This window comes from Fistularia commersonii, chromosome 10 (assembly GCF_037954325.1).
Source record: "Fistularia commersonii isolate RoL2024-O1a breed Wild chromosome 10, RoL_Fcom_v1.0, whole genome shotgun sequence".
NCBI lineage: Eukaryota > Metazoa > Chordata > Actinopteri > Syngnathiformes > Fistulariidae > Fistularia > Fistularia commersonii.
The window spans coordinates 15,349,371-15,361,788 of NC_141293.1; the positions used below are offsets into that span (position 1 = coordinate 15,349,371).

Below are 12,418 nucleotides of genomic sequence, written 5' to 3' on the forward strand. Positions count from 1 at the left end.
CCTGCATTTTTTCCTTATTTTTGTTTCCTTCGCCATCACTCCCTTTTTACAACCCCCGCCTCACTGTTTTAGCCCAGCGGCTCTGGAATTTTTTTTTTTTCTTTTTTTTTTTTTTTTTTGTCATTTACATTTCCAGCTGTCTCGCCGCACGCCCTCCCTCCCCCCCGCCAACACCTTTCGACTAATCTCTCTGTTTTTATTTTCCTCTCTGTCGCCGTCTCCGCTTCAGTCTCGCTGCTGTCAGAACATATTGCTCTACTTCGACGACAGCTCTCAGTGGCCCGCTGTGTACAAGAGACCCGAAAAGGTGAGAAACACCGCTGTGCTATTCATTATTGTTTCCCCACACACAAAGACAGCCACGTCTAATAATTTGCATATTTTCTGCGTTTTGGCTTCAGCGGAATGATCGGGGGGAGATTTGTCCTTCACAATTGATGTAACAGTAACGATTCATAAATCAGTGTTTTTTCCATTGAATTTTTTTTTTTTTTTTTTTATTTTCCCCAATGCTTGAATAATCATAAATACTATCATTAAAAGAGGTGATAAGAGTATCTGCGTTTCGTATTTCCAGGTTTTGATTGTGATAGCACTGTCCACAGTTTTGCCATCAAATTATTCCAAGAAATTAACATTCATCACCATCCAATGTGATGGCTTAATATCTGTACGCTTTATTTTCTTTTTTTCTTTATTCCTCGCTGTGCTTAAACACATTAAATCATTGATTAAATGCCAAATTGCTTGCTATCCTAACACTTAGAGGGTATTTACAGTTACATGGGCTGAGCTGTTTCAGACAAGGCTTGCAATCAAGCATTAAACTCTGGATTAACGGACTCATAAAAAAAATTTAAAAAAATGAAAAAAAAAACAAACAAAGTCAGCACTTTTGCTTTTCCATTGTTTTTTTTATTTCCAGTCCAGTTTACTGGAGTTAAAAATCCCCCTATTGTAAAAGGCTCACATCCTATTATTCATTTAAATGTGAATCTAATTGCAATTAGATTCCTGTCTGGTATTTTGCAGGGTATGATAGTTAAACTGTGTCCGTGCACGTGCACTGCCCGGTAGATCCAACCCAATAAATCTAACACAATCAGCCGTAATTTGCTTTCGCTGTTGATGAATAATGAACGATGCCATTATTGCGGACTGAAACTGACACAGCCCGCTAGCTTGCTTTAAATCCCCGGCGTTTGTAAAAAGCCTAAATCTAAAATGAGTCGAACTGCAAGGTAAGAAGGTGAATTCAACAGAAAGTACGACGTCGGTGACTCGCGCCGCGAATGCGACATATTTCCACGCCGGACGGGCAGAAGGAAATCCGGAAATCCTTGCCGGAGTCACAATTTAGATTTGATTTTCACTCGACTCTGTGTTCATTCGCTAGAGTGTTTTTTTAACTGAAATGTGACATTTGTTGCTTTGCAGCCTAAAAAAGGGCTGGAGACTGCGAGTGTGAGCCTAACTCTGCTTTTTCTCTCGCTGTCATCAGAACTGCTACCAGAAGGAGGCGGTGCTGAGACCCGAGAATAACCAGGTCATAAACCTCACAACACGATACACCTGGTCAGGCTGTGTGGTAAGAATACACGCGTACATACACACACACGCACACACCTTCAACATAACCTCCGCCACAATCCGTTCACCTCGGCTGCAGTATCTCAATATTCATCTCAATTTTCACAAATAAGGATGTGTTTCATTCATTTGTAATGAAGTTGTTACTCAAATGGTCTACACCAGACCCGGGCATTTTACGGAATTTTACACATGCGGCCTTTTTTGCTTTTTTTATTCGGCCCGCCAAACTTTTTTTTTTTTTATATTTTATATTTTTAATATTTTATATGTTATTGTTTATTATTATTATAATACATATATAGAATATTATTAAATATATATTATTATATATTAACCAATTTATATTTTTAGATATTTTATATTTTGAAGTATTTTCAATCAATATTGAATTTAGAAAGTTCTTATTTTTTCCTCTTGTTTAATGTTGCATGGATGATTACATACAAAATAATGTTGGTGCATTTATGTGATCATTATGATTTTAAAGTTTAAATTAAATGCCAAAAAAATTTAAATATTGAAATTGCAATTTTCATTTTGTACAGTTGACATGATACCGATTTGGCCCGCATGTAAAAATTTAAAGAGAAATGTGGCCCGTCAGCCAAAATAATTGCCCACCTTTGGTCTACATGCAAGTATCATAAACAAATAGCAACAGGAGTTGCTGTTAGATCCTCTGTGCCGAACATGACAAGTACATTTTTTATCAAAAATGCCTGTTTTCTGAAGGCAGTTTGGTTCCCTATCAACCCAACTCAGGCATCAATGTTGGTAAGTTTTCTTGAGAACCACAAGATATTTTTGTGATTTCTTCCGTTTTCACCAACCTTGTCTTGACACAAACAACAGGTCTGTGGAAACGAGGCTAATGTGCTAATGTGCTCCAGATTTATTTATAAAACCGGCACACGCAACCACGCTGACTTTCAAAGAAATATGCGTTTTCGTGTATCCAGGGATTTCGTCAATGGCTGCGAAAATACAAATTCCGCAAATTCTCTGGACTGAAATGAGTCAACCTTCGACAAATATGCCACTGACTTGTTTATTTCTCTTAACACTTCCCCGTCATCCTTTCGTGGCTCGAAACAGTAAAAAAAGCTTGCGCACGAGTCCGGAAAACAGCGATCGAAAAAAAAAAAAAAAAATTCAAACGCTTTTATCCCTCGCGTTTACGAGTCTGATCAGATGCGTAACGGTTGTCATGGCGATTAGAGGGCTCTTATTAGCATATCTCGGGGCGTGAAATGGGCTTCTATCTCTGTATCCCCGGCTAATTTCTTGTCTACGAGGGATGACGTCTAGCCTATTTTGGTCGCTCCCACAGGTGGAGGGCGACGGAGCTGATGAGGTCCTGAGCTGTGTGGGCGGCAGGAGTTTCCGATCCGTGCGGGAGAGATGGTGGTACATCGCTCTCAGCAAATGCGGGGTAAGTGCCGACCTCTGACCTCTGCGGTCCTTTTGGGGGGGCGGTGGGCCGGCGTGTGAGGAGCCCCAGTGGTCCGATGTTTTCTTCTCCTGCTCCAAACAAACACGCATCCTATGACATCATCAGATGAGAAACTGAAGTCTCTCCTCGGGAACATCTGATCCCACTTAAAAACCAAGAGGTTTTTTTCTTCCTGGACAGAAAAAATGACAAATACGGCAACTGGTGGCTCCAAAAGAAACACTTGACGGATCCTATAAAAATGTAATCGCCATTTGCGATCATACGAAGACCTTTTTTTTTTTTTTTTAAAGTCAAGTGAATAGTTACTGCTGCTGCCGAGATAAGTGACCGTTATTTTGACGCTTGTGTTGATTAATCATCTTAAAGGTGGATGGAGGCGGACAGCAAACCGCCCCTATGAGGAGATTGACAGGCTGCGTTTTCATCTCAGTGTTAAACCACCAGCTTGGAGACCATTTGCACATTAATAGTAAATTCAAGTTTCACATGCTGTTTCACACATTTCATACATTTTTGCACTTTTTTTCGTTACTTCAAGCTTATATGTAAGTTTGAGATTTTGTAGTGAAAAGAAAAATGTCCCCTTCTTTCTAACCTCTGACTATCACACAAGTCACATCTGATTCCAAGTTCTGACCCTTCTATCTATCTATCTATCTATCTATCTATCTATCTATCTATCTATCTATCTATCTATCTATCTATCTATCTATCTATCTATCTATCTATCTATCTATCTTACTTATTAATCCATCCATCCATCCATCCAAGCTCATTGTATTGTGAGCTCTCTGTTAGCCAACGAAATCATCGCCATTCACCTGAACAAATGAAAAATAAACTGACATCATCAGGCTTTTCTGTTCTGGAATCATCTTTCTGCATCGTTTTGCATCTTGTACATTTCTTATAGTTTTCGTCTAATCCTAGATCGATTTGATCGAATGTTAAATTATCCTTTCTGGCAAATATTTTGATAATCACGTTCAGCAGTTTCCTGCAAATATCATGATAGATTTATGGATATTTGGCGGATAATTTATTCATAATTTTTCAATTTTTTTATTCATGCTATTCATATTATTTTACCATTTTAACCAAGTTAATGATGGCTTTTATTGAATCATTTTTGCAGGTAATTTGCAGGTAAATTGTTGCCTAATTGTATTAATAGAAAACAAGTTTTAGTTAAAATAGCACATTTTCCTGTAGCGAGGCCTCTAACCCAGTGACAGCTGGGATTGATTCAAGCCCCCCAAGACCCCGAGTGCTGAATAAACTGTATGGAGGATGAATGTTTAAGTAATTTCTTGTTAATTTTAAGGCAACTTCAAATGAGACAACAATTTTTTTTTTATGTTAATAGACACACAATAATAACATCGATGGACATATTTGGTAGGTTTTGAGGTCATTGTTTTTATGATTTTAAGGCAGTTTTTTTTTTCAAATATATGAAAGGTGCCTTTGTTTGATTTTGATTTTTCCTTTTTAAATGCTATATTATTCAAGTGTTAAGTGAATCCAAATCTATATCAGCTCCATATCTCTTAAAAACAGATACTGCTCTCCGTCTCCAGACATGGATTAATATATAACCTTTTTACACGATGAAGGACCTAAAGGATGCAAATGATCATGTTTCTATCACAAGGAAAAATATCATTATTCTGAATAAAATTCAGTTCACCACAAATTACAGTGCAGGAGACCCCCGGCAGCTCAGGTGAAGGTTTGCCGGGCTGCAGAGTTTATTGAAACCACAAAGCTCTGGGGTTCTTTCCCTGCTTATATTCAGTGCACGGCATATGCTGTATAGACTGCGATGGATTTTATATATTTCACAGTTGTCTACCATAGTTTGAAGACATGGAGTAAAAAAAAAAAAAAAAAAAATTAAATTGTAATTGTCTTCCTGACAACTTACAGCTCAGGCCATATCATGCTATATTCAGGCGTTTTAGGGCGGGGAAGTGCTATTCACAATGATAAATGAGGGCCGTGTCCTCCCCGGGCCCCTGCATTTCCAGATACAACTTATCAGCTTATGAATAGAATGAGCCGCTATTAATGTTTAAAGCTATGTGTTGCTATTCACTTCTAAAACCATTCTGATGAGAAACAGCCAAGTAGCTTCAAGGTAAAGCAAATCAAAAAAAAAGAAGATAAAAAAAACAAAAAAAGCTCGGTTACACGGTGATGAGCACAGCTGTGTTGGAAACGGGAGGCTCTGATTCGCCGGCTCCGTCGACGGACACGGAATTCGTTACTTTTCGTTATTTTAGGACGACCGTTGGAAGAATTGAACGTGAAGTCACGGGTCCGAGGATAGAAACCGATCTGCAATCAATGACTTGAGGCGCGCTGAATTTGGAACAAGCCCCGGAGGTCAAAGTTCAGGGGAGCAGCCAAAATATCTTGTTCACCCACTTGCAGAAGTCCAGTCCCTTTTTACCTCAAGTTAAAAGGCTTGACTGCAACAAAAGGCTCGACGCTCTAGACCTTCTCTGCTAGATTTATAAACAGTTTTAGATCAAAACAGCTGAGGATCAAACGGCTTACGATCAAAACTAATCAAAGCCTGAACTTGAAAGAGATACAACTTTAAGTAATAAAAGAACCTGGGCATTAGAAGATGAGGCTGCACAGGATCTGAGTACATTTATAATGTCACCTCTTGGTACAAGTATATTAGTTTTGCTGCAAACCCAGAGACGGCAGTTAAATTAAACCTACATAGCGTGTCTGCGTAAAATGCAGCCTCGGGGACACGAGCCAGTGGCCTTTCGAGCCGTCCCAAACCCGCATCAATGCGGAGGGTCATACCGGGAAGGGCATCTGGTGTAAAACTAATACCAAAACCCAACGTTCGAATCAAACATTTGACTTCCAACCAGATCAGTTGAGGCTTGGGTTAACAATGATGCCGATAAAACACAAGGGAGCGGTGGGCCTTGGGCTGTCGTGGGTCAAAGAAGGAGAGGAGGATTTTGTGTTCAGAACCAGAGAGAGAAGAGAAAAGGCAACACTCTGGAAATGAATGTACGGACTTTGAATATTGGGAAGACGACAGGAAGAGCTAGAGAGACGGTCGAGTTGATGCCAAGAAGGGAGGTGGAGATACCGCGTCCAGGTGGAAAGGTAGCAAGGGTAGACGCTCGGAAGCAATTTTTAAGTTTTACTATCATGGAATTGATAGGAAGAGAAATCGAGTTTGAGTTATTTTGGCGGAGGAGAGGTCAGGAATGTTCTGGAGGTGCAAAGAGTGTCAGATAGGCTGATGAGTCTGAAGCTAGAAATTAAAGGGTGTGATGTTAAATGTTATTCGCGGCTACGACCTACAGATGGATGTGATTTAGAAGAGAAGGAGAAATTCAGGAGTGAGTTGGGTTGAAGTGATGTAGATATAATATCCCCAGAGGTGAGAGAGTGGTAATTGGTGATGACTTCAATTTTGGTGCAGGCAGTAGAGGTGATGAAGACGTGTGGACAGGTGTGATATCCAGGATAGGAACACAGAGGGACAGGTGATGGTAGACTTTGCAAAAAGGATAAAGGATAGAAATGGCTGTACTGAATACTTTTTTCCAGAAAAGACAGTAATATAGGGTAACTTACAAGAGTTGAGGTAGGAGAACATGGGTAGACTCGATCCCGTGTCGACGAGGTGGTTACTGCGACGTAGTGGTAGGTGAGAGTGTAGCCTGGCAGCATAGAATGTTGGTTCGTATGACGAATCTGGTGACAAGGAAGCTGAAAAGAACAATGGCAGAGCAGAGGATACAGTGGTAGGAGCTGAAAATGGAGGAGTGTTGGCTTTCACAGAGGAGTTGAGAAAGACTCTGGGTGATAAGAGACAACTTCCAGATGACTGGATGACACTATAGCTAATGTGATCAGGGAGACGGGTAGGAGAATACTTGGTGTGTCTTCGCTAAGGAAAGTAGATAAGGTGACTCGGTGGTGGAATGAGGAGGTGCAGGAGTGTATACAGAGAAAGAGGCGAGCAAAGAACTAGTGGGACACTGAGGGTACCAAAGAGAGCAGACAGCAGTCCAGGGTGATGCAGCACAAGGTGACGGCAGAGGCGGCAAAGGCCAAACAAAGGGTGTACGATGACTTATTTGCTAGGTTGGAAAGTAAAGAGGGAGAGAATGACTTATACAGGTTGGCAAAACGGGGAGTTGAGATGGGAAGGATGTGCAGAAGGTTCGGGTGATTAAGAATAGAGAGGGAAATGTACAGACAGGTGCCAGATGAGAGATTGGAAGATAGAAAGAGCACTTTGAAGAGATGATCAATTGGGAAGATTACTGTGGACCAGGAAGTAGCAGAGATTAGTAAATGTGAAGAGAGGAGGACAATGAGGACGCCGAAGACGATGAAGAGTGGAACGGCAGTCGGTTCTGATGATGTACCTGTGGAGGTATGGAAGTGTCTAGGAGAGGCAGTGGTGGAGTTTAGATCTTAGAGAGCGACGGGACAGTTGAGGAATGGAGAAGAAATGTGACGCTGCCCATTTTTGAGAATAAGGGAGGTGTGCAGAATTGCAATAACTATGGAGGAATAAAGTTGATGAGCCATACAATGAAAAGTCATGGAAACTACACTGAGCATCAGTATGGTTTTATGCCCGAAAACAGTTCTAAAGATGCAGTATTTGCTTTAAGAATGCCGAAAGGGAAGTACAGAGAAGGTCAAAGCAAGATGAATTGTGCTTTTGTAGATCCAGAAAAAGCACACAATAGGTTCCTGAGAGGAACTACGGTAACGTCTGTCAAAGTCTGGGGCGGCAGAGGTATGTTAGACTGGTGCAGGACATGTATGTTAGCTGTGAGAGTTCAAGTTGAAGGTTCAAGCAGGTTAGAATGGCCGGAGACAAGTGTCGGGAGTACTGTGGGATAAAAGAGTAGCGTCCAAAATGAAAGGAAAGGTGAACAAGACACCAGTGAGACCGGCGATGCTGTATGGTTTGGGGACAGTGGCAGTGAAGAAAAGACAGGAAGCAGAGATGAACACGTTGAGGTTCACTGTGGGCGTAATGAAGATGAATAGGATCAGGAAATGAGTCTATCACAGGGACCGAACATGCTAGATGGTTTGGAAATAAGGTCGGAGAGGTCAGACTGAAATGGTTCGGTCATGCACGGAGGAGGGATAGTGAATATATTGGCAGAAGGATGCTGAGGTTGGCGCTGCCAGGCAGGAGGCCGAGAGGAAGACCGAAGAGAAGATTTACGGATGTAGTGAAAGGACATGATATTAGTTGGTGTGAGAGAAGAGGATACAGAAGGGAAGGGAAAAGCCAAAAGGAAAAGAGGAAGCATTTCGGCATAAACAAAAAACACTTCTTAATTAGGTTCAAGGGGGCATTATTGGCTAACAGTGACTTCATGGTACGACGCAGAATAGAATCTGGGGGCTGAGATGGGATGCCAAAAAGGGACAGAAAATCCTGAATACGTGTCAGGATATATTTTTCTCCGCTCTGCGCGAAGAAGATGACCATTTAAATAAATAAGGGAGAGCAGTTGGGACCAAATAATCAGTGCAACCCAGGATTCTCATTTAGGCTTCCCTTTTTATACTCTTACATCAACTGTATGAAAAAAAAAACGGACACAAAATACATTTGCTGTAATTCACTTAGCTGATAGACACCCTTTTTGCACCGCTAAAACTTCTATAACTGGGTTTACTGCGATTCCTCGGTTACAAACAAACATCGCCCCGAACAAATTGTTCTACAAACCAAATTTCTGAATGTAAAATGCCTCAATACGTGAACATTTTTTTAGATGATGAACAAACTAAGTGCTAACAGGTTACTAAGTGCTAGTCCAGACACACTTTTGCACATACGTGGAATTCTGAGAACCACAATTGAGGTGAAAGCAAAGCATTAACAAGGTGTTTGTGTTTGCAGGATGACATGCTTTAAAACGTTCAGAACAGAACAGCCGTCCTGGAATATGAAGCGGTCATCAGTATAAAAAAGAAGTTTTATAAGCCACCCTGATCATAGAATAATTTTAAAATGATACATTTCTATATTCAATTTTATGCCACTGTATATCAAGTTTTTCAGTGTAAACTTAAAGTTAATTTGACTTCAATGTGATTTACTCATTCAAGTCAGCAGAAGAAATACTGATCATTTTTCTGTCATTTGATGCTTGGATCAATAAATAGCTGTAGTTCAGACACAAAAGGATGGAGGCCTTTTGTTTTGGAGATGTTTTTAATCATTTTGGCTGCGAGGCTTAATATTGGAAACGGACCAATACCTCGCGGTTCATTTGTTAATTGCGAGCGTTACACAAACTTCCTTCCTTGTTTCAACATTTTGTTAACAGAGCACTAAGCAAAATTCAAACATATTTGCATGTGTGTGTGTGTGTGTGTGTAGGATTGCATTGGAAAAGCCTGCAGAATGTTGCTGGTCATTTCAGCTAATGTACTTGTAAGGAGCGTGATACTCAGTCGGCGGTTTCAACCCGGGTTACGTCATTCATTCATTATCGATACTGCAGCGAGACTAGAGCTTATCTCAGATGTCATTGGGTGAGAGGCAGGGTAAACTGTGGAAGCTCTGCAAGCTAAAAAAGGCAAATATTTACAAATGCATGTGGCGATATATTGAGATCCTTTAAAAGAGCAGATTTACCATCTTTTTATGTTTCGCGAGGATTAGGGGGTATCGTTTGTCCCTCCTTTTTCAAGCCGTCACTGTCACCTTCCTGCAAGCTTTGCAAAAGCCAAATAAAAAAAACAGCTGCGAAGGAGAACAGACTCTGTCGCAGCGGGGAGCGCTCTCGCCTCTCAGCGCGAGAAACAGTTAGCGCTGACACAGATCATGCGGAGGAAGGGGAAGAGTTTGTCGAGAGGCTTTTGAAGAAGTGCAAATTTGCTGGATCTTGGAGAGAGGCAGGAGTCATATTTCATACATGATGCAGCTGGTTAGTAGTTACTTGTTTGGGTGAATCCCTGGTTTGAATTGATGAGTACAGATTCGAAACTTTTTTATTATTATTATTATTATTTTCTTTTCTTCTTTATTCAATTTGTAGAAATTCTCCCCTGAGAATCTGAGTCACGGCACCAAATTGTAGAATTTCTGTGCTTTTTAGATGATATTTTCTCCTCTGGTTTGCACCGTTTTTCTTTGGCGTGAATTTAAATTCATGAAATAATGAGCATGTGAGAAGCAAGCAATCTAGCCAATGAATTAATTATTAAATTGGTGAGAAAAAAGGTCGGAAAAGCTGAAATGAAACCGGTTTCTCTGCTGCGACCAAACGTCGCTGGGCTGGTCCGTGGAACCCCATTGCTCTGATGGAACCCCCTTTTCACTCTTTCCCTTCTCCACCGTCTCTCTTTGCTCGTCCCTCAAAACCTCGTAAATGTACAGGACATAAAATCTCATCCGAACACTTCTGGCAATACCGCGTACGTAACGGTTTGACAGGATAAACCAGGAAACCTAAACATATCCCACAGTGATCCCACAACGATTGTAATCGTCTCATCGGTGAGGCCTGACCATCAATAACAGTAGAGGGAAAATAACTAATATTCCACAAATTTTAATGCATAATTTGACGGTCCACACAGAATATAAACATTTCTTTTCCACAGCGAAATTACTTGAGTCAATGTAAAAGCTATGAAAGATACTTTATAAAGTGAATTTGTCGCTGAATATCTGTAAAAATTGAAAAATATTGCCAATGAAAATCCCTAAAAAGGAGCCAGACATGCATTAAAAGAGCATTCATTTTGTTAAAGTTGCCCAATGTTACTTAAAGTCACCAGAAACGTGAAAAATCGCCCTACAACTTGAAATTTGTAAAAAATGACTCTTAATGTCAGGTTCACAGATTCACAATAGATGAACTCAAAATGAAAATAGTCAATTTTAGGTGAAACGTTTTTTTTTTTTTAAACCTACTCGTTCAATTCAAAGTTGCATTTATATTTCAGAAAAGGGGAGGGAGGAAACTAATTTGGATAAGGTTGTGTTTGTGTTTGGGGGGGTTCAACATATTTTCACCAGAAACCCATATTGTGTTATATACCTGTAACAAAAAAAAAAAAAAAAAAGGTGGCAGCTTCTTGTCATTTTCTTCTTTTCCGCCAAGCTTTCATCAACTCACAGCGGGCCGTGAAAATCCTTGGAAATTTACTCGAAACGCACCGTATCTGACCTTCGGAGTCGGCGGAGCAAATCCAGTTCAAGGACGCCTTTCACACCTGAAGCTGCTAAATGAACCTCGGCCTCTTTCGGGGACTCCCTATCGATTCCCCCGTTTCCCGTCCGTCCCCTCCCTCCTCCGCCTTTTACTCCTTTTCAGTCATCCCTGCTTATTTCCCGCTGTTTTTTCAACCTCTTCTCTCTGTACATCTATCACTCTCTTCATCTCTGTCTCCTCGCTCTTTGTGTCTGTATTGATTTTGTGGCAGTACACACTCTGTGCTTCTTTGCCGTTTTGATATAGAGAGTGAGATGGAGTTTCGGGCTGCCAAATGAAATCAAAGTCCTCCCTCGCTCGTCCGTCTTGTGCTCGCGCCGCTGCCCCGCCGCCGAATCCGCCGGCTCCGAGCTTTGAGTGTGAAATTAGCTCCCCGTGCTCCGATTGTCAACCCGTCCGAGGCCGTAGTCTCTCACTCCGTCTCGTTCCCCTCTGCCGACCTGTTAGCGTTAGCTTCGGACCGCCATCCCGTTTCATTTTGGCTTCCCCGCCATCCTCCTCATCCTTTGCATTGCAATCTATTGCATTTAATAATATAATAAAGAATAGTACATCATTTTGTCGGGAGTAATAAATAAATTATAGTTGTGTCGCTGCTTATCAGTGATTATACATTAGAGAATTTGTGTTAAAGAAACGGTTGCTACCACCAAATCCAGCTATCTGTTTTCTTCTTCTTCGTGAATTACAATATGGCACAATTATCGCGCGCTTACTCTCGCATGACAGGGGAAGTCAGGAAGAAATGCGGGGTTTTCTCGTGCAATCTCCGAAATGCTCGAACAACGCCGTGAAAACGTGTCACGAGACAAGTTGGGCGGTTTACCCGCATGATAGGAGGAGTCGTGAATCAGCGCTTCGAAACGCGTACCCGCACCCGCAGTCGGCGGCGGCAGGAATCTTTGATCAAATGTGTAATATATTTGCCTTTTCATCGCAGAGGGGCGGTAGAATAGCAAACACACGCTTAATGACACCGTGGGACAACATATCGGGCCGCTTCTGGAGAAGGTACGGCACTTTCAGGACCACGGTCTCGGTTTTCTCAGCCCATCGAAGCGTACTCAACCAAATCTCTGGATTTTGTTCACCGCTGGGTTCATTTTAGGCAAAACAA

At 41.3% G+C, this 12,418-nt stretch overlaps 1 protein-coding gene across 1 annotated transcript in view; it reads left to right on the forward strand.

Moving 5' to 3' along the window:
- tmem145 (transmembrane protein 145) overlaps window positions 1-12,418 on the forward strand; it is a 47,835-nt gene that overhangs the window by 19,075 nt on the left and 16,342 nt on the right. The window contains exons 3-5 of the mRNA XM_086154006.1: window positions 230-307; window positions 1,502-1,588; window positions 2,924-3,025. Of these exons, the coding sequence (XP_086010132.1) occupies window positions 230-307; window positions 1,502-1,588; window positions 2,924-3,025 (267 nt within the window). The remainder of the gene's footprint in view (window positions 1-229; window positions 308-1,501; window positions 1,589-2,923; window positions 3,026-12,418) is intronic.